The sequence below is a fragment of the Bos javanicus genome, chromosome 17 (genome assembly GCF_032452875.1).
Source record: "Bos javanicus breed banteng chromosome 17, ARS-OSU_banteng_1.0, whole genome shotgun sequence".
Taxonomy (NCBI): domain Eukaryota; kingdom Metazoa; phylum Chordata; class Mammalia; order Artiodactyla; family Bovidae; genus Bos; species Bos javanicus.
Genome location: NC_083884.1, coordinates 64,954,612 through 64,976,964, shown reverse-complemented (window position 1 = coordinate 64,976,964; position 22,353 = coordinate 64,954,612). Strand labels below are relative to the sequence as shown.

The window sequence follows — 22,353 nt, the reverse complement described above, 5'->3', positions numbered from 1 at the left end:
GCAAAGAGATCAAACCAGTCAATCTTAAAGGATGTCAACACTGAATTCTTTTTGGAAGGACTGAAGCTGAAGCTCTAATACTTTTACCTGATGCAAACAGCTGACTCATTGGAAAAGCCCCTGATGCTGGAAAAGACTGAAAGCAGAAGGAGAAGGGGGCAACAGAGAATGAGATGGTTAGATGGCATCACGGATTCAATGGACATGAACGTGGACAAACTGCGGGAGGTGGTCATGGACAGGGAAGCCTGGCATGCTACAGTCCATGGGGTCTCAAAGAGTGAGACGACTAAACACTTGGCAACGGAACACCACCACCATCCAAGATATACTGAATTAAAAAGCTGATCATATTCTTTATATCTTCCCTCATGTTATAAATATCATTTAAAATAATTTTAGAGATTTAGAATATGTATACTGGAATTACATCACCATTTCTTAAAAATTTAAGCACAGGAAAGTCTCAAAAACATACCCAAACCATTAGCAAACAGTGGTTTTATGTGGGTCTGACACTGCAGAAAATGTGGGGGTTTTTTCTCTTTGCTTTTCAGTATTTTTAACTATTATAGAGAAAGCAAACATGAAAAAAAAATACAGCTCCCCAAGAAGTCAAATAAAATATTCATGTTCCCAAATCAAAACAAACCAAAATAAGTGGCCAGTAACACATGGCCATAAGAAGAGCCCAGGCACAGAATATCATGTGTGGTTCTCTAGAGCCCTGCCCAATAAGCCGAGGCACTAGAGACAGGACCATAAAGGGAACAGCGCCCTGTGAGCAGCAGTCTGAGCTGTATGGGCGGGGTTCGAGCACCAGCGCCGAGGCCGGTCACACCTGACAAGCGCCTCCCCTCACCCCGGGCTGTTACCTCTCCAGGTTGTAATACTCGAGCCACATGTTGGCGAACTTGGCGTTCCCTCTGGTCATGATGCTGTCCCAGAGCTCTCGCGCTTTCTGCATGTTGTTGCAGAGTCGAGCCTGAACGCATGAACAGACCAAGTTAGGAAAGGACTCGGGCCTGACGACGTCAACACCCGTTACAAAACACACTTCAGACACTGTGCTGAAAACCTCCCACCCCAAATCCGTGCTACTCAGCCGCTCAGACACCGCCAGGCGCCCCGCCCGCCCCCCAGGGTAACAGCCTGGCCCAGGGACCCGGCCCTTCTGCAGCGTCAAGCCTCAGGCTGTCTGCCCATGTTCACCCCGAGAACCACACGAGCGAGCACACAGGCACGGAGGGAAGTGCTGGCCAGGCATCTGATTTTATTTTTATCAAGCCTTAACTCTAAGTGTTTCATCCGAAGGCCAAGGCAGGGACAAAAAGACCACCAGGAGCCGACGCTGCCCTTAACCTCTGCGCCTCGGCTGCTGCATCCTTAATGTGGTTTCAGCACAACCATCCCATCCACCAACAACCCGACACCTGACTCCCCTCAGAGAACAGGACACAGGGGCAGAGTCCACATCTGACTCACCGTGGGGTCCACGATCCAGCAATAATATTCAACTCATCATATCCGCTAACTATCATCTGTCTTCCACATTAAGTTTCAAGTCTTTCTAGCACAGGGACAGGGTCTATTTCATCCCCAGCCCACAGTGAAAGGCCTGGCAAACTGCTCACGCCTAGAACACGCTCATCACTGGGCTCCGGAGCAGGAGAGAAGTAACACACGAGTGAGCACCTGGAACGCAGACAGCTGCTGCGCAACCTGGCTGGGAGCCCGGATGCCCCCAGATACCAACAAACACGTGTCAAGCGAGGTAAACAACGCAGAGCCCTGCAGAGCCTAGGTGGTCATCTGGGACCCCGACTCAGCTTCAGCCACGCTATGGGACAAAGGTCCCGCAAAGGTGGGTGAAACTGACAGGTCTGTGAAAACATTTACCTCGATCCGAGCCCAGTTCTGCATGATGAGGCAGCTCGGATCTCCACTTTCACTGAAACCTTCAAGAAGAGTAGTAGACAAAATTAGAAAGTAACCAAGGGACTTCTCCCTGCTGGTCCAGTGGTTATGAATCCACCTTGCAACGCAGTGGACATGGGTTCGATCCCTGGTTGCGGAACTAAGATCCCACATGCTTCAGGGCATCTAAGCCCGAGGTCCACAACTAGAGTCTGTTGTGGACTCAACACGTCATGCAACACAACGTGTTACAACTAAGATCCAACACAGGCAAATGAATAAACATTAAAAGCAAAGAGAATAGCGGAGAGGCAAACCGCCTTGGTATGAAAAGGCCCCACGACCAGAAGAGGAAGCACAGGCAGGCAGGGCAGGAGAATGCACTTACGCTCCTCCACCTCCTGCTTCAGGTACTCCAGGGCGCGGGCAAACGCGGATCGCAGCTCCTCCAGCTCTTTACTCGAGTCTGTGAGAAAGCACAGGGCAGGTTCGACTCTCAGACATCACATACCACGTCTTCTAAGTGCTCTCCAATCCCACACTGACACCCCCTGGGCTCACGCCGGAGACGCCAAATACAACACCGCCCGTTCCTGCCCTAATCACACACGGTGGGTGGGGTGGGGGAGGCAGGCAGACCCAAGACAGAGCACGTCACAGACGGTGCAAAGACAAAGGGGCCAGGGAGCCACGTGGGGCCAGAGCGGAAGGGTCTTCCCCGAGCCGGCAGAAGAACCAAAATCCACCTGCATGCGTAACAAGCACCAGTGGGGCGGCGGGTGGGAGCACGGCGGGGCTCTGGTTGCTCTTTATTATTTTTTTTTCCGGGAGGGAGGAAGGCAAGGGATCCCATGAGGTGGAGGGTCAATGACTTAAAGGGAACACAGCTGTCCCACGTAAAGAACTATTCAGGGCACACAGAAGGGAGAAAAGAGGCTGAAGAGGTTGGCAGGGGCCAGCATAAAAGGTAAGGACCATTCCTCTCTCCCTTTAGCATCTGCGGCGTGACTCCCTACAGACTGAAGCGGCTACAACGTCCACCAGAGGCTGGTCTGCACCGCTTGCCCTGTCGTGAGGTACCTGGGCCACTGCCTCATCCCACCAAAAGACAAGCGAAGAAACAGCTCAGTTCCGACAGGAAACACGGGAACTTTAATACCTTGTTTGAAGTCGACCCTTCTCCTCAGGTAATCAAGGTATGCCTGCCAGATCTCCACATAGTCGGTGGCCTGAATGAAGCCAGCGCTGAGAGCTTTCTCAAAGGTCACTAGAGTTGAAGAAAAGGCCAGGATTTGTTGTCAATTCAAAAAGAAGCTAATATAAAATTATCGAGATCATTATAAAAGCCTCTTATAAAATACTTATATGGCTAACAGTAATAACGGGATGCAACGAAGTAAAATGAGCTAGAGAAATATTCAGAAGAAAGGCTACCACAGCGGTGCACAAACTGTGTTCTGCAGAAAGGGCAAGTCCCACAGGGGGCCCTGCGGGAAAGTGCTCCAGGTCAACTGGGCTGGAGAAAAGCCGACGACTCCCAGGAAAATCATGACTAGTAAAACATTAAAAGGTTTTAAGAAGTCAAAAATACAACTAGTTTATCTCTCACTTAGAGCCCTTTTTGTCACTAACACCAAATATTCCAAAATAAACCCCCGGGGAAGGCTGAGTTAATGACTCTGTCACAGCCCAACGTTCTTGACTTGGGACAAAAAGCTTAGACATCTTCCCACAAAAACAATCCGCACCCGAAATCACTCGGTGTTCAACTCCATGTCTCTCCAGGGCCAGGAGGTACCGACTCCACAGGGCAACTGTCCACGGGCAGTTTCGAACAGCACGACTGTGCGCAGACAAAACCAAGTCCTTTACTTTCAGCTGCCGGTCCTATGATAAAGAATGCCAGGGTCAGCAGAGAAAGTTTCATTCGGACGTCACCATTCACAGACACTCTCAGCAAAACCAACCAACAAAAGAAATTTCCTTAACATGACTGGTGTCTTCAACAAAGAAACCGCCAGGGGTTCGAGGGGAGAACAGAGGTACAGAAAAACCTACAGATCAAAGAGCTTTAAGAGACATCAACCAGTCCTAACGTATGGACTTAGTTGAGATCCTGAGTCAAACCTCTTAATACACATGAACTGAAACAGTTACCATCAAAATGGGATCTCTAGATTTGCTTCAGAATAACATGGAAGGGGGGAATAGGTAAGGAAACAGATAAAACTAGTTAAGATTACAGACCAAATTAGACTAGTGCCATTAGTTAAGTGTTGAAGATGGGTGATGGGTATTTGTCATTTCATTTTACTAATCTGTCTATATGTATTTAATTTTTCCATAATAACATGTTAAAAGAAAAATTAATCTGTTGTAAAGTCCTCGATAGTAAGACTATGCCAACTTTTTTTCAGTTAGTCATCAGTATAAAATAAAAACACGAGAACACTTCCTTAGTGAATCAAGCAGAGAGGGGCAGCACACCGCCAACTCCTGGCGCTCTTTCTGATTTCAAGTAGAACCTAAATTGGTAAAAATAAAGTGAGATTAGAACAGGTAGGTTATCTTACTAGGTACTGACTGTAACGGATCCATAAGTCTGGAACAAGGCAGTTCTCAACCAGGGCGCGCTCAAAGATCAACTGAATGCGGGCGGGGTCGCCAATTTTCATCTCAAAATCGATGTACGCTTGATACTCGGCCAGCCTGGGTGCTTCAGCTTGCAGCTGGGGCAAAGGAGAATGGCAGTGAAGTTGCAATGGGCTACGTGACACTGTCAGAGAGCACACACATGTCCATAGTAAACCATGGCGAGAATGGCCACAGCAAGGTAAGGATCACCAATCCCCACTCTCAGAACCTCTGCACATCGGATCTATAAGTCTGACGGACAGAATTTGAGTCCAAAGTGCCACCTCGTGGCAAGAGTTACAGAGGCTCCATAATTCCTTTTCTAAGTCTACTCCTAGATCACAGAGAATTGAAACCACCCTTCAACCAGTAATTGCATGAAAGAGAAATACATGGCCAATGACCACTGCTAGCCATGTTCCGAAACAGATACCACTTTCTTGGCCTACTGAGTGGGGTGAATGCAACCACACCAGAGTGACTTGGTACCCTGGGTCATTTCACGTTTGTCGTTCCAAGTATCAGCTCCTGCCAGAGTACAGGTACACGCAGGAGACAGAAGAGACAATATATGATCAATGTGTACTGATCCAAAGACGTACAGTCAAATTCTTTTTAGACAAAATCCTCTTATTCAATTTATTCTCTCCTCAGCCACTCTGCTGATGGTCAAAACAAAACTCAGCTGGCCAAGGCTTTCATGAATGAGGCTCTTTGTGAAATACAGTGGCTCTGGGTTAGTCACTCACTTATGTCCAACTCTTTGCAAACTTCATGGACTGTAGCCCACCAGGCTCCTCTGTCCATGGAATTCCCCAGGCAAGAATCTTAAAATGGGTTGCCATTCTCTTCTCCTGGGAATCTTCCTGACCCAGGGATCAAACCCAGGTCTCCTGCACTGCAGGAAGATTCTTTACCATCTTAGCCACCAGAGAAGCCCCCAGTGAAAGACAACTAAATGCCAATGATCCACATGTGAAAAAGAGAGTGCTCATGTGGGCCAGCAAGAGCACACACATGCTCTGACCTTAGAAAGATGATACTGCAGAGGCTCAGTTTCTACTAAAGAATGACGAAAATCAGTTACCCAGACACACCGTGCCACTGAAAATGGTAGAAAACACTAGACTGAATATTGAAAAAAAAAAAAATCTTGCAAATCAACCAACTGGGAAAGAAACAAGAAATACCACAAACAAAATCTAAATGAGAAGGCGACGGCACCCCACTCCAGTACTCTTGCCTGGAATATCCCATGGACGGAGGAGCCTGGTAAGTTGCAGTCCATGGGGTCGCTAAGAGTCGGACACGACTTGAGCGACTTCACTTTCACTTTTCACTTTCATGCACTGGAGAAGGAAATGGCAACCCACTCCAGTGTTCTTGCTTGGAGAATCCCAGGGACGAGGGAGCCTGGTGGGCTGTCGTCTATGGGGTCACATAGAGTTGGACACGACTGAAGTGACTTAGAAGAAGAAGAAGCTAAGGGAAGGCTAAGCTTTTGCCAGTTTAAGAGATAATATTAAGAATTTGATCTTTACAACAATCCCAGGCGGCAGTTATCATTTCAATCCCATCTGACATTTGAGGAAACCAAGTCAGAGGAGTAAAGTCCTAGCCCAGAGCTAAAAGCTGTGTTCTCACTCATCAGCCCATTAAAGATACCAAAAGCAGAGCCAAGAAGTCCAACAAACCTTAAGCAGGATAAATACAAAGAAACTCACACACCTGGCCCTACTGTAACCAAATTGCCGGACATCAAACCAAACCAAAGACATCTTGGGACTTCACTGGTGGTTCAGTGGTTAGGACACTGCTCTTCAAACGCGGGGAAAGAGGGTTTGATCTCTGGTCAGGGAACTAGAATCCTATATGCACAGCCAAAAAATAGAGAAATAAAACAAAAACAAACAAAAGACAATGACATCTTAAAGCTGGCCAGAGAACAAACAAGAATTTCCTTTCAAGAAGCAAGAGTTAAGACAGCTGACTTCTCAGCAGCACAACAGAAGCCAGAAAGACAAATTTAACTGCTCAGAGAACAGAACTGTCAGCCTAGAATTCTATATCCTGAGAAACTCTCAAGGAGAACAAAGACCTCTTAAATAAAAACAGAAAATGTGTTACAAGCAAATATCCAAGCACATGACACTAAAGGGTGGACCTGAAGCAAAGGAAAAGTGACTCCAAGTGAAAGATCTAGGATGTGATAGGAGGAAGCAAAGACAGTGGGCAACGTATGCAGTACATGTGGCCACAGGTGCTGCAAAATGCAGCCCAACCGTGACTTGGGGGTCAACTGAAAGATAAGAAACACGAGAAAACAAAAGCACAGGTCTGAGGAGTGGTCAATGAAATAAAAAATATTCTAAGGCCAAGAAAAGGGAATAAAGGCCATTTATAATTAATACTGTGTGTGTATTATTGTCAACACAGAAAATTCCTCCAAATCTGTACATTACCAGTATTGATAAGGACTGAACAAGTTTGATTAAAATATCACTAAAAAATTTCATTTTATATACCCGGAACAAACAGCTAGAACAGAAAATCTTTTAAAAGATATTGATTACAACAGTATCAAAAACACTCAGAAATACATCTAAAAATGTGTTCAAGGCACTGGATAAATTTATAAGACCTCACAGAAAGATAAGACCTAAAGAGCAGAGGCCTATACCATGTTCATGAACTAACACCAAAAAAAGATGTCCTTTTCATCACAGGGGCCTGGGATGCAAAAGTAAGATGTCAAGAGACACCTGGAGTAACAGGCAAGTTTGGCCTTGAAGTACAAAAGGAAGCAGGGCAAAGGTTAACACAGTTTTGCCAAGAGAATGCACCAGTCATAGCAAACACACTCTTCCAACAACACAAGAGATGATTCTACACATGAATTCACCAGATGGTCAATACCAAAATCAGGTTGATTATATTTGCAGCTGAAAATGGAGAAGCTTCATACAATCAGCAAAAACAAGACCTGGAGCTGACTATGGCTCAGACCATGAGCTCCTTATTGCCAAATTCAGACTTAAATTGAAGAAAAGTAGGAAAAACCACTAGGCCATTTAGGTATAAACTAAATCAAACCTCTATACACAAGAAGTGACAAATAGGTTCAAGGATCAGATCTGATAAGACAGAATGCCTGAAGAACTATGGACAGAGGTTCGTAAAATTGTATAGGAGGCAGTGATCAAAACCATCCCCAAGAAAAACAAAGGGAAAATGGTTCTCTGAAGAAGTCTTACAAATAGCAGAAAAAAGGAGAGAGGAAAAGGCAAAGGAGAAAAGATAAATCCATCTGAATGCAGCGTTCCAAAGAACAGCAAGGACAGAAGAAAGCCTTCCTAAGTGAACAATGCAAAGAAAGAGAGAAAACAAAAGGGAAAGACTAGAGATCTCTTCAAGAAAATCAGATGCCAAAGGAACATTTCATGCAAAGATGGGCACAATAAAAACACTATGGACCGGACAGAAGCCGAAGATACTAAGAAGAGGCGGCAAGAACTGTACAAATAGGTCTTAATGACCAGATAACCACAATGCTATGATCACTCACCTAGAGCAAGATATCCTAGGGTGTGAAGTCAAGTAGGCCTTAGGAAGTATTACTGCAAACAAAGCTAGTGGAAGTGATGGAATTCCAGCTGAGCTACTTAAACTCCTAAAAGATGCTGCTGTTGAAGTGCTGCACTCAATATGCCCAACAAATTTGAAAAACTCAGCAGTAGCCACGGGACTGGAAAAAGTCAGTTTTCATTTCAATCCCAAAGAAGAGCAATGCCAAAGAATGTTCAAACTACCACTGCATTCATTTCACATGCTAGCAAGGTAATGCTAAAAATCCTTCAAGCTAGGCTTCAACAGAACGTGAACTGAGAACTTTCAGATGTTCAAGCTGGATTTAGAAAAGGCAGAGGAGCCAGAGATCAAATTGCCAACATCTGCTGGATCATAGAAAAAACAAAGGAATTCCAGAGAAACATCTACTTCTGTTTCGATGACTATGCTAAAGCCTTTGACTGTGTGAACCACAACAAACTGTGGAAAATCAAGAGATGGGAATACCAGACTACCTTACCTGCCTCCTGAGAGACCTGGATGCAGGTCAAGAAGCAACAGTCAGAATCAGACATAGAACAACAGACTGGTTCAAAATTGGGAAAGGAGTACGTCAAGGTTGTATATTGTCACCTTGTTTGTTTAATGTATATGCAGAGTACATCATGCAGAATGCTGGCCTGGAGAAAAAGCAAGCTGGAGTCAAGACTGCCGGGAGAAATATCAGTAACCGCAGATCTGCAGAAAACACCACCCTAATGGCAGAAAGTGAAGAAGGGCTAAAGAGTCTTAATGAAGGTGAAAAGGAGAGTGAAAAAGCTGGCTTAAAGCTTCAAAAAACTAAGACCATGGCATCCAGTCCCATCACTTCATGTCAAATAGATGGAGAAACAATGGAAACAGTGACATACTTTATTTTTTGGGGCTCCAAAATCACTGAAGATGGTGACTACAGCCATGAAATTAAGACACACTTGCTCCTTGAAAGAAAAGCTATGACAAACCTAGACAGCATATTAAAAAGCAGAGATATCACTTTGCTGACAAAGCTCCTTATAGTTAAAGCTATGGTTTTTTCAATAGCCATATACAGATGGGATAGTTGGACCAGAAAGAAGGCTGAGCACCAAAGAATTGACACTTTCAAACTGTGATGCTGGAGAACACTCTTGAGAGTCCCTTGGACAGCAAGAAGATCAAAGCAGTCTATCCTAATAGAAATCAACCTTGAATATTCAATGGAAGGACTGATGCTGAAGCTCCAATACTTTGGCCACCTGATTCGAAGAGCCAACTCATTGGAAATAATCCTGATGATGGGAAAGACTGAAGACGGGAGGAGAAGCAGGCGACAGAGGATGAGATGGTTGGATGGCACCATCAACTCAATGGACATAAGTCTACACAAACCCCAGGGGATAGTGAAGGACAGGGAAGCCTGGAGTGCTGCAGTCCATGGGGTCACAAAGAGTCAGACACGACTGAGTGACTAAACAACAACAACATACATGTTCATAGATTGGAAGATTCAATATTTAAAAGATGCAAATTCTTCCCCAAATTCATCTACAGATTCAATGCAATTCCAATCAAAAATTCAAAGGAATCCCCTGGTGGTCCAACGGTTAGGACTCTATACTCTCACTGCTAAGGGTCCGAGTTCCATCCCTGGTCAGGGAACTAAGAACCTACATGCCGCATAGTGTGGCCAAATAAAAAAAAAAAACAGTAACTATACTATCATTAAGTAGAACCTGAAAAACCGATTCTCATCCTTAACGGAAGCATTAACAGCTCAAGAAAGCCAAGGCCCTCTAGAAGAGGAGCAGCACGAATGGGACTCATGCTACCGAAGATCAAAACTTAACTGTAAAACCATCACATCATCACAACAGTGTAACATGAACCAGTGGGGTGGAACAAAGAGCCCACAAATAGACCCACACAGAAATGGACAGCTAATCCCTGACAGGCATGGGGCAACACGCGAGTGAGGGCGGGGGAGAATCATCAAAGTCAGCAATGAACAACTGTTTTGCTACATAAAAAACAAAGTTAGCCCCCACCTCAGACCATGCCCAAAGATCCATTCCAGATGAAAGCTGAAAAACAAACAACAAAACTATAAATTTTCAGAAGAAAAACAAGAGCTAAGTCGATTAGTATCCCCAGAGTACGGAGAGAATTCTTAATCACAAATTCTAAGGGAAAGAATGATAAATCCAATTACATTAAAATTAAGAACTGCTCACTGGGCTTCCCTGGTGGCTCTGTGGTAAAGAATCCGCCTGCCAGTGCGGGAGGTGTGGGCTGGATCCCTGGTCCGGAAAGATTGTACATGCCCAGGAGCAACTAAGCCTGCGAGACAGCTACTGAGCCTGCGCCCTCGAGCTGGGAGCCACGGCTACTGAGCCACGCGCCCTAGAGCCTGTGCCCGCAACGAGGGAAGCCACCACAATGAGAAGCCCACGCACCGCAACCAGAGAAAAGCCCATGCAGCAACAAAGACCCAGCACAGCCAAAAATAAGTAAAATTACTTAAAAAAAAAAAACAAAACTAGTCATCAAAACATGCCACTGCGGGGAAGGGGCGGGGGGGTGGGATGGCAACAACAAGCCACCAACTTAGGAGGAAGAAATTGCAATACATGCAACCAAAAGTATGCATTAAGACCCAGGACACCCAGATATCAGAAAAAATGTGACAAACCAAAAGAAAAATGAGGCAAAGATTTTAACAGCTACTTCAAAGGTTTTTTTCAAAAAGGAAATCTGAGGTTTGAAAAGACACTCAACTTCATTAGTAATGAAAGGGAAATGCAAATTTAAACTGTACTTTCAAATTCATGAAGACTGGCTAAAATGTATGTCAACATCCCAGCTGGCGCGCAATGAGAACGCTGACCCCGCCGGCAGAAGCAGCGACTGACAGCCTGGAAACAGCTCAGCTCTGCCTCAGGGCCCCGCACTTCCTTCCACTGCGATACACGTTCCTCAGCAACCCCTGCATGTGTGCCTACAGAAGCCCGTCTCACGTGTGCCGAGAGGTGCGTCTGAGAATCGTCGGAACAGTTCTCCTCCTCCTAGCAAGACACTGGATACAACCCAACTGCCTATGAACAGGACAGTTTATACACAGACAACTTTACAGCAGTGAAAACAAATGGACTGTAACTACACTTACCAACGTGAGTAAAACTCAAACACATCTTGAATGAAAGAAAATATACAGCCTGATTCCATTGTACAAAAAAGCTCAAAAACAAGCAAAATTAAACTATACATTAAGGATACGTTCATAGGGTGTAAAACTATAAAGAAGAGCAAGGGGATGATGATCACAAGTCAGGAAAGTGGTTGCCTCTCGGGAGGGGGGGGGAGCAACTGGAGAGGGCACAGAGGAGACTCCTAAGGGACTGGCAACGCGCTATTTCTTAACCTGGGTGGCGGGCACATGGACGTTCACCCTATTATCAGGATGTAAACTGAATGTACACATTTATCCACCCTACACATTTCATGACAAACAAAGATCCTGTTTTACTCACAACTGTTGGCTTAGGGAAAGCTGGGAGACAGACATTTAATGTAAAAGGGGCCACACTCACCAGGGCTTCCTCGTAGGGTTTGTATTTCTCCAGCTGCTGCAGCGCTTTGTTGTAGCTCTGAATTACTGACTCTGGAATGGGGTCTTCAGACCATTCCTCATACTCTGCAAACGTTGCTTCCATATCTATTGAGAGATGGAGTCAGTCTTGTGGGTCTGACAGTTGGGTTTTATCAACTCAAACACAGAGTAAACTCTGAGACAGGTGCCCCGGGCCCCTCCCGCATCTCTGGCCATGGGCTCTTACTGACTGAACCCTGAGCTCTTCTGCTGAGCCCTGAATTGGCCCCAGACTCTATCCTGAAGAACCATCCTGGGCAGCCCTACCAGCTAATTCAACCATCAGAAAATGAAACTAACAGCAACGCTATAACCACACTTACCTACTGCTTCCTATGTTCTAATACTTCACATCCATTATCTCATTCAATCCTCACAATTCTGCAAGGGAGGTTCTACCGTGATTCCCACAATGCGGTTGAGGAAACACAAGCAGAGGGTCACATCACCCGGCCACAGTCAATGGCAGAGAGAGGCTCTGAACCCAGGCAGTCTTCTGGCTCAAGTTCACGCTCACTCACCATGCTGCACTCTCTCACACTGGTATGTGAGGTGAAATGTACAAGCCAGCTCCGCTCTGGCCTTTTCTGCTTGTCATCCAAGGATTCAACTGGAGAGCCACTTTATAATTTGTCAAATCAAACCCAAATAAACCAGGAAGTAAAAAGAGAAGTAACACCTGGGTTCAGAGGTTCCGAAGCTGTGCGGTGCATAACCGCATCCAGGGAACACGCAAGACGGTGGCCTCGAGCTCCTCCCACGCTTGGGAAAGTCCTCTCAGTGCTTCTTGCGTTCAAAAAAGGAGGTTTGGCTTGCCAAAGTATGTTCACACGAAAAAGAATCTTTCCCAACCCCCAAAAATTCAGACAGAGCTACTCCAATCAACTGTGCTCATGAACCAAATCACCTCCACAGAAGACGTAACGTAAGCCCACGTCAAATATCCACCCTGTAATGGAGGTTTCTTCTGAAGAGAAGATGCTTATGACAGAACTCGCATTCCCCCAGAAAACACAGGGGGTCAGCTTCCCTAGTCCTCTCAGAGACCCTGTCTCTGCCCACCCCCGCACCATGTCTTAACATGGGAAACTGGGAGTCCCGCCTCTGACCCTCACAACTCTCCTGAGCGTTAACAATCCAAGATACATTTTCACCCAGGGCCTTGTCAACAGTGACGCTGTCCAATAAGAAAACAAACGCCAGCCACGTCTGCCTCACGAGATGCTGGGGAAGGCCTAATCATAACACGCCCCAAAGCGCCGACTGCTGACGGGGCAGTTTCTCTTACCGTAGAGTGGGATCGCCAGCTGTCGCCGGAAGAGACTGTGGACTTTCTCCAGCTGTGAATCAAAGGTTTGTTCCCAGTCAGAAGGGGAAAGGAAGCCAGCCATGGGCTAAAGAAGCAAACCCGTAGTAAATGACAAACTTTGGTTCTGCCTACTTCAAAACTTATTTCAGCACATTTTTAGCTCACACTAAAAAAAATTCATAGGACCCCTTATACATGAAGTATTATGCCAAACGTTGTAAGAGGCTCAAATGTCAATGTTATCTCTACCAACTGATGGTGATGGGGAGAGCAAGAAGGAATCTAAGAAATGGACCCAAATGACTATCATGAGATAGGACAGAGGCATCTCAAGTATCAAAGGCTCGTGGCTTGCTTCAGGCTGGTTTTTAGGGCTGTCTGCAGCTATCCAGGGAGGAAGTTAGGAAAGACTCCTAGAGGAGCTGGCATTGGGACACGTCTGCAGGCTCTCCGGAACTAATGAGACAGAAACGGACTCCCGGATGAATGAACAGCATGAATCAAAGCACAGAAGCAGAAACTGCAGGAATACTGAGGGGAGTGCAGGACCAGAGTCCACATGGGGTCACGACTGACACGTGTCAGCCAGAGGCTCTGCCCCGGCACCTCAGGGAGGGTGGGGGCCAGGCATCACTGCACGTTCTTCAACAGGGACTCAGTCCAGAAAGGCCTGGGCTCTTGTAATCATGATGATCCAAGTAATACAGGGCTCCACCGCGTACCAACAACAGTGTGGTCACACACGTAGTGGGAGAGACACTGGGCGTGGGCTCTCAAATTCTATAAATCATAGTCTAGTCTAAAAACTGCAATTATGATGAGGTTAAATCTCCCATAGTCACTATGGGACACGCTCTATATATACAGTGTACGAAGATAACCAAGTCACCCCTTCAAAATTATATATATTACATATAATTTATATTTACATTAACATATTTATATTTTAATACAAATTATATTTTTATATTACATTAGTAGATAACATGTATATATTAACATAATCTATATTTATATATTATACTAATATAATATTAATACATAATTTGGGGGGGTGACTTGGTTATCCTTGTACATTCACCTGGAACCATAACTAAAACAGCAGTATTTTTAAACACTACGAAAAGCCTGTAGGGCATCTGCTTTTTAGTCAAGGAAGACATTCCTGCTATTCCACAAAGATACTTGATTTTATTTACTTTACTGCCCACCCACCAAGGGATGGGCAAAGACCGTTTTGTTAATTGTGTTCTTCCGAGACCACTAACAAAGACTGGTAAGCGGCTGATCGAAGGCAAGCACTGGGTACTCACCCGGGCAGCTTCCACGATGGCACTTTCAAACTCCCGGTATGCCTCCCAGATGGCAAGTCCCTTGGTCATGTGTAACCCGACGGACGAGAGGGCCCTTTCAAACACAGAGCGGACTTTCTCAAGACCACCTTTCTGACCAATCCCGCCGACTGAGTACTGGCCGTACTCTAGCCAAATGTTAGGACCTAAAAATGAGAAGTATATTTAGGATAGGAAATGCCCAAATGTCAAAACTTCTGTTCTGATGCAAACAGAAGAAATGAGCCCACTGAAAAAGTGCTCATTCATAAAGAGAACAGCATCACTGACAGGCACCCCAGGTCACCTGTATCAACACTGCAGCCTGAGAAGGAAGTCCACCTAACGTTCCTACCAAGTATCGTCAGAGAGACCTGACTATGTAAGCAGTACATGCCAGGTGGCAATTCGTAATCTTATGACTGGTTATAAAGCGGATTTATTAAAATTGAAGGAACCCTTAACAGATTTCAAAGAATATAATTAGAAATCTGAATGATTTTTCAGAAAGATTGCAAAGCCTAGACTGTTCCAACTTTTAAATCTTGATTCATTTTTAAGCCTTCTGATTGAAATGAAAAAAAAAATTTTTTTAAATACCAATCCTGTTACCAAAGATTCTAAATCTCTAAAACACAAGAGACCTGGCTGCCTTGTTTCTTTCCCTCTTTAATAAACTTTCTATATGCTCACTCCTGCAGCTTTAAAACTAATGAATTAAACTCTTGATAAATGCATTGTTTTTTACTAAATACATTTTGCCTATTAAGTCACTTTTCAGAGATCTGAAAATAAGTTGATGCTTATACACTAATCTTGGAAAATAAAAATTCTAAAAGATAAAGCTAACATGAGAATTCCTGCATGTTTTCCTGAGGCTTGCTTTTTCAATGAAATAAATCTATTTCAAAGAATTTAGCTAAAGTTTGTCAGCTGCTCTGTTTTCCCTCACCAGCACAGAGCTGCCACGTGGGCTACGGAATACAAAATGAAATGAACGAGCTCTTGAAGCAGAGTCCTCCCTTAGGGAGGGTTAGTCAGGTTTACAGGAGGGTCTACACTTCTCACAAGGGGAAATGCCCACACAGGGAGTGAGGACAATTAGACAGGGAAAAGGGCTATTTAATTAACAATGGGGACTTTTTTTAAACACTTTTTTAAAAACATTTTGTCCACAGCATTGTCTGATACAGTCCTCAGTGTCTGCTGAGAAAATATTTTAGAGACTTATATACCATCAAACTGGATTTAAAGAGAGAGAAAGCGTTCACACTTCACTTTCACTGTTAAGACCAACAGACAAGGCAGGTCTCCATGGTGATGGATGATTCTGTAGCTCGAGGCAGTGGTGAAATAAATATCACAAAACTATTCGCACACATTGTATGTACCAAGGTCCATTTCCTTGAGTTTGTACTGCAATCATGGGGTTTCCCTGGCGGCTCAGTGGAAAAGAATCTGCCTACAGTGCAGGAGACGCAGGTTCCATACCTGGGTTGGGAAGATCCCCTGGAGGAGAGCATAACAACCCACTCTAGTATTCTTGACTGGAGAATCCCATGGACAGAGGAGCCTGGTGAGCTGCAGTCCATGGGGTCGAAAAGGGTGGGACACGACTGAAGTGACTGAGCACGCATGTACTACAGCCATAAGATACTGGGGGATACTGGATCAAGAAACTACACAAGACCTCTCTGTACCATCTTCGCAAACTCCTATAAATCCATAATAATTTCAAAATTTTTAAAGTTTTTTAGTATTGGGGGAAATCAAGCATCCTGTCCAAAGCTTCTAAAATTCCATTCAATACATAAAAGGTAACCTTTGCTGCTGCTGCTGCTGCTGCTAAGTCGCTTCAGTCGTGTCTGACTCTGTGCGACCCCAGAGACGGCAGCCCACCAGGCTCCCCCGTCCCTGGTATCCTCCAGGCAAGAACACTGCAGTGGGTTGCCATTTTCTTCTCCAATGCATGAAAAGTGAAAGTGAAGACGCTCAGTCGTATCCGACTCTCAGCGACCCCATGGACTGCAGCCTACCAGGCTCCTCTGTCCATGGGATTTGCCAGGCAAGAGTACTGGAGTGGGTTGCCATAGTCACCTGGAAATAGCAGCTAAGTTCTCCCTGGAGATAAATGCTGGGGGCAAGTCTATTCACCTCCTCCCTTCATCTGTTTCTTCCACATGTATTGTGAAACCAAAAGCCTCAACTGAAAACCACAGACAGTGATAATAATAACCGCACTCCAGTCTTTCCCACTGCTTTTTGAAGGACCTTCCTGGGGGCAGCGCCTCACGGTGTGGTCCCAGCAACCGAGAGGGACACGAGAGGGACACGAGAGGAGCCTGCCAGACACACTTGGGCCGGCCCGCAGGGGACTCACAGATATAATCCTTCACCGCTCTCTCGAAGAGGTCGTACACGTGCTCCCGGTCCAGGCCGTCCATGGCCATGCTGATCTCGTCGTGCAGCCACTCCAGCCAGAGCTCTGCAAGACACCCGCGCCCTGCATCACTGCCCATCCCCCAGCCCCGCCCAAAGTCGTGTGCTGATGCACCTCCAGGCATCAGCATACAAAGGTTTCGTCTGCCCCATACACCCTGGCCCAGTTCACAGAAATTCAGTTCTTACAACCTGCACTAAGCACACACGAGGCTGATGCTTCCAAGTAGAGCAGATCACTGAAGTCATAATATCCCTCCAGCTACGGGGCAGTTTATATTCTGCAAAGTACTTACACACTTTCTCTTTCAATATCTATCAAAATCCTGAGAGGCAGGCAACAGTAACATTAGTAACAATGGCATCTATCCAAGAATTCATGACACGCCAAGCACGTGTTAAGCAAGGCACACAGAATGCCTTGTGTGCAGAAACTACTGTTACCCCATCATACTGCTGGGAACACTGAGCCTCAGGACGCTTATATGATGGTCTTAATGTCACAAAGCCAGAAAGACATCTGAAAGGCAATCGATTTCAGCTTCGACACTCCACAGTCATGCTTTGTGGGAGGGAAAGGGGGACAGAGCTGGATCTAGGATCTGTGTTAACTCACTTGTCCCTAAAAGATCGATTACATATACTCATGGAGATTTAACTACAAAGATGCTTGGCATAATCACATTTCATAAGCCAAGTTAAGAAGAAATAACTTAAATGCCCAACTACTGTGGAACAAATAAGGTATGAAACATTTAAATTAAACCTGCTTATGAAAGTGTAACTATACTATAGTTACAATTATCCGTTTCTGAGAGAACAGATTATATACATAAATACCAGAATGGGAAGCAGAAAGGGAATGGGGAAATTTTAATTATATAGAAATATTTTATCATAACATTACGATAAAGAAATCAAGATTTGAATTGTGGACTTGGTATTGCATGACCACAACTATGTTTAGCAAAATCCTAGAAGATGATAAACTAAAAGTCGCTGACTTTGGATGGATTTTCTTCCTTCCACTACACTTATCCCGAATTTTTTATAAGGAGCATGTCCCACTTTCAGCACGGGAAAAAAGACCCTTCAATTCTCTGTGTTTATGAAAGTGGCTCAACTGCGGAAGTGCTACCTTCGGTCAAAGGGAAGATCTCGCTCATCTTCTGGCGTGCCATCCTCACTTTGGTCAGCTCCCCTTCCAGCCGGAGCAACCGGATCAGGTCCACGTGGCAGTTGTAGTCATAGACGTTGATAGACAGCTGGAAGGAAAAGGAACACAGGTGGAAATTCAGAATGCGATCATCAAATAACTCAGCTTCTGTCACCACTGGCGAAAGTGCACGCCTGCTACAAGCACAAGATACGTGTTTTCTGGAAGAGACACAAAAACAGCAAGGCAACACTTCCCTCAGGAAGATGGAGAAAAACATACAGGAGACTTTTTTTTTCTTACCACACCACTCGGCATGTGTGATCTTACTTCCCTGACCAGGGATTGAACCTGGGCCCCTGGCAGAGTCCTAACCACTGGACCGCCAGGGAATTCTGAGAGACTTTTTAAAATAAATGTAACACTCGGAGCCTAGTGGGCTGCCGTCTATGGGGTCGCACAGAGTCGGACATGACTGAAGGGACTTAGCAGCAGCAGCAACACTCCTTCACATCTGTTACAGGCCCCAGAACACACTTGGTTCTCCCAGAAATACAGGCAACAGGCTAACGAAACAAACACAGTGTGACCTGAGGCAAGTCACTTGCCTGAATTCTGAAAGGTAATTCAGTATCACACCGCAGCACATGCCAGGGACATGTAATTAAGAGCGCTTTCCTTTTACTGAACAAACAAATGAAAACCCTACCAGGAGAAACAAGAATGATGACAGACTAGTACCAGACGAAGCTGAGTGACAGGCACAAAATGATTCATTTCAAACTTTTCAAACTAGAAGTTAATAAATTAAGATCACTGCTTCCAAAGATACTGGACATCTGAAACAAAGGAAAACTAAAGGAATCTGTCACTAGCAGGCTTTTACTCTTAAACAGCTAAAGGAACCTCTTCAAAGAGAAGGAAAATGGTAAGAGAAATCTTGGAGCATCAGGAAGGAAGAAAGAGCAGAAATACAGGTAAGCACAAGTGAACCTTCTCGACTCTTCTAAATTGTATGCGATAACGGAAATAATTTTAAGACTATCTGATACCCAAAACAATGACAAAGGAAAAATGGTAAAGAGACCTAAATGGGAGGAACATTTCAACACTTTACTCAGGGATAAAACACAGATACCATGTAAATGAAATACACTGAAATACTCAAAGCAACTACTAAGAAACTATATAGACCAAGACTCTAAACCTTCGTATGAGGAACCAAGCTGGAATCCACAGAATGTTCAGGTAACCCACACAAAGGTGAGGAGAGAGAACCCTGAGAACAAGAAACACAGGAAACAAACAGAAAAGAATAATGTCGGGCTTTAGACCTAATATATCAGTTCAGTTCAGTTGCTCAGTCGTGTCCAACTCTTTGTGACCCCATGAATCCCAGCACGCCAGGCCTCCCTGTCCATCACCAACCCCCGGAGTTCACCCAGACTCACATCCATCGAGTCAGTGATGCCATCCAGCCACCTCATCCTCTGTCGTCCCCTTCTCCTCCTGCCCCCAATCCCTCCCAGCATCAGGGTCTTTTCCAATGAGTCAACTCTTCGCATGAGGTGGCCAAAGTACTGGAGTTTCAGCTTCAGCATCATTCCTTCCAAAGAAATCCCAGGGCTGATCTCCTTCAGAACGGACTGGTTGGATCTCCTCGCAGTCCAAGGGACTCTCAAGAGTCTTCTCCAACACCACAGTTCAAAAGCATCAATTCTTCTGTGCTCAGCCTTCTTCACAGTCCAACTCTCACATCCATACATGACCACTGGAAAAACCACAGCCTTGACTAGATGGACCTTTGTTGGCAAAGTAATGTCTCTGCTTTTGAATATGCTATCTAGGTTGGTCACAACTTTCCTTCCAAGGAGTAAGCGTCTTTTAATTTCATGGCTGCAGTCACCATCTGCAGTGATTTTGGAGGAAAGAGTGAATGTCGACATTCACTCTTGCCATCTCCTGTTTGACCACTTCCAATTTGACTTGATTCATGGACCTGACATTCCAGGTTCCTATGCAATATTGCTCTTTACAGCATCGGACCTTGCTTCTGTCACCAGTCACATCCACAACTGGGTATTGTTTTTGCTTTGGCTCCATCCCTTCATTCTTTCTGGAGTTATTTCTCCACTGATCTCCAGTAGTATATTGGGCACCTACTGACCTGGGGAGTTCCTCTTTCAGTATCCTATCATTTTGCCTTTTCATACTGTTCATGGGGTTGTCAAGGTAAGAATACTGAAGTGGTTTGCCATTCCCTTCTCCAGTGGACCACATTCTGTCAGATCTCTCCACCATGACCCGCCCGTCTTGGGTGCCCCCAAGGGCATGGCTTAGTTTCACTGAGTTAGACCAGGCTGCGGTCCTAGTGTGATTAAATTGACTAGTTTTCTGTGATTATGGTCTCAGCGTGTCTGCCCTCTGATGTTTCAGTAATTTGCATGTCAGGTGGTCTGGTATTCCCATCTCTTTCAGAATTTTCCACAGTTTATTGTGATCCACACAGTCAAAGGCTTTGGCATAGTCAATAAAGCAGAAATAGATGTTTTTCTGGAACTCTCTTGCTTTTTCGATGATCCAGCGGATATTGGTAATTTGATCTCTGCTTCCTTTGCCTTTTCTTTACTGAGCCCATCTTCGCATGAAATGTTCCCTTAGTATCTCTAATTTTCTTGAAAAGATCTCTAGTCCTTCCCATTCTGTTGTTTCCTCTATTTCTCTGCATTGATTGCTGAGGAAGGCTTTCTTATCTCCTCTTGCTATTCTTTGATAATATATCAATAATTACCTTTAAAGGACCTGGTCTAAACACGCTAATTAAAAGGCAGAGAATAGCAGAGTGAATAAAAACACAACCTACCTGAATGCTGATTACAAGAAACTCACTTCAAATTCAAGTAAAAGGATGGGGGGCTTCCCTGGTGGCTCAGTGGTTAAAAAAAAAAAAAAAAAAAAAGTCCACCTGCCAATGCAGGAGACGTGACTTTGAGCCCTGACCCAGGAAGATCCCACACACTGCACAACCAAGCCCGTTGCTGAGCCTGTGCTCTAGAGCCCGGGCAGCCACAGCTGCTGAGTGCTCCTGCCGCAATTACTGAAACCCACGTGCCCCAGGGCCTGTGTCCACGACAGGAGAAGCCACCGCAATGAGAAGCCCACACACCACATTAGAGAGCAGCCTCCACTCACCACAACTGGAGAAAAGCCTGCAGAGCAACAAAGACCCAGCACAGCTAGAAATAAATAAGCAAATAAAAGTATACAAGGTAGAAGGATGGGGAAAGATCCAGCATGCGACAAACAAAAAGGAGCAGAAGTGGCTATATTAATATCACATAAAGTAGACGTTAGAGCAAAGAAAATGATCAGAGATAAAACAGGACATTACGTAATGATGAAAGGATCAACCCACCAGGAAGACAAAACAATCCCAAACGTGCAGGCACCGAACAACAGAATCTCAAAATAGAGAAAGCAAAAACTGATACAGCTAAAAGAAGACACAGACATAGCCACCGTTACACTGGGAATCAGCAGCCCCCACTCAGAAACTAAAAGAACTATCAGATTATCAGCAAGGATATAAAAGAACTCAACAACACCGTTAACCAACATGATCTAATTGCTATATAAAGAACACCCTACCCAACAATAACAGAGTAACACAGTCTTCTCCAGTGCCCAAGGAACGTTCACTGGGACCATATCCTGGGCCATAAAACAAACCTCAACAAAGTTTTAAAACATTGAATCACACAGGGTATGTTTTCTGGTAAGAAGAGAAGCAAACTAGAAATCAATTACTGTAGGAATCAATCTCTCTAAACACTTGGAAATTAAGCAATAAAAAAAAATTTTTTTTTTCTTTGGCCACATCCTGCAGCACATGGGATCCTAGTTCCCGACCAGGGACTGAACTCGCAAACCCGGCACTAGAAGGCAGAATCTTAACCACTGGACTGCCGGGAAGTCCCAAGCAATACACTTCTAAATAATCTATCGATCAAGGAGGAAATCTCAAAGAAAATTTAAAATACACAGAACTGAATGAAAATGAAAACACAGCAAATCAAAATAAGTAGACTGCAGCTAGCACAGTGTGGAGAGGAAACTTAGAGAACTAAAGCCAATGTACAAAAAGAATTACACACCATGACTAAGCGGGAGGCATTCCGGGTATACAAGGCAAGCTCAATCTGTAAAATTAAATCACTGCATTCCACTGTGTAACACAGTAAAAAACAAAATTCATGATAGCGATTAATACAGAAAACAAGCGTTCACAATAAACACTCTCAACCTTTGGCTCTGGAAAAGGCTGTCGTGCTCA

The 22,353-nt window shown here is 44.8% G+C and overlaps 1 protein-coding gene across 2 annotated transcripts in view; it reads right to left on the bottom strand.

Moving 5' to 3' along the window:
- The window catches only part of SART3 (spliceosome associated factor 3, U4/U6 recycling protein), a 42,029-nt gene that overhangs the window by 12,184 nt on the left and 7,492 nt on the right, over positions 1-22,353 (bottom strand). Inside the window, exons 2-12 of one of the 2 annotated variants that reach the window (XM_061385146.1) lie at positions 18,003-18,129; positions 16,806-16,910; positions 14,408-14,592; positions 13,074-13,179; positions 11,727-11,851; positions 4,491-4,646; positions 3,666-3,804; positions 3,077-3,184; positions 2,306-2,383; positions 1,900-1,958; positions 876-985 (exon numbers count right to left, since the gene is read on the bottom strand). In XM_061385146.1, the coding sequence (XP_061241130.1) occupies positions 876-985; positions 1,900-1,958; positions 2,306-2,383; positions 3,077-3,184; positions 3,666-3,804; positions 4,491-4,646; positions 11,727-11,851; positions 13,074-13,179; positions 14,408-14,592; positions 16,806-16,910; positions 18,003-18,129 (1,298 nt within the window). The remainder of the gene's footprint in view (positions 1-875; positions 986-1,899; positions 1,959-2,305; positions 2,384-3,076; positions 3,185-3,665; positions 3,805-4,490; positions 4,647-11,726; positions 11,852-13,073; positions 13,180-14,407; positions 14,593-16,805; positions 16,911-18,002; positions 18,130-22,353) is intronic. The other variant, XM_061385147.1, reaches the window with a different exon arrangement.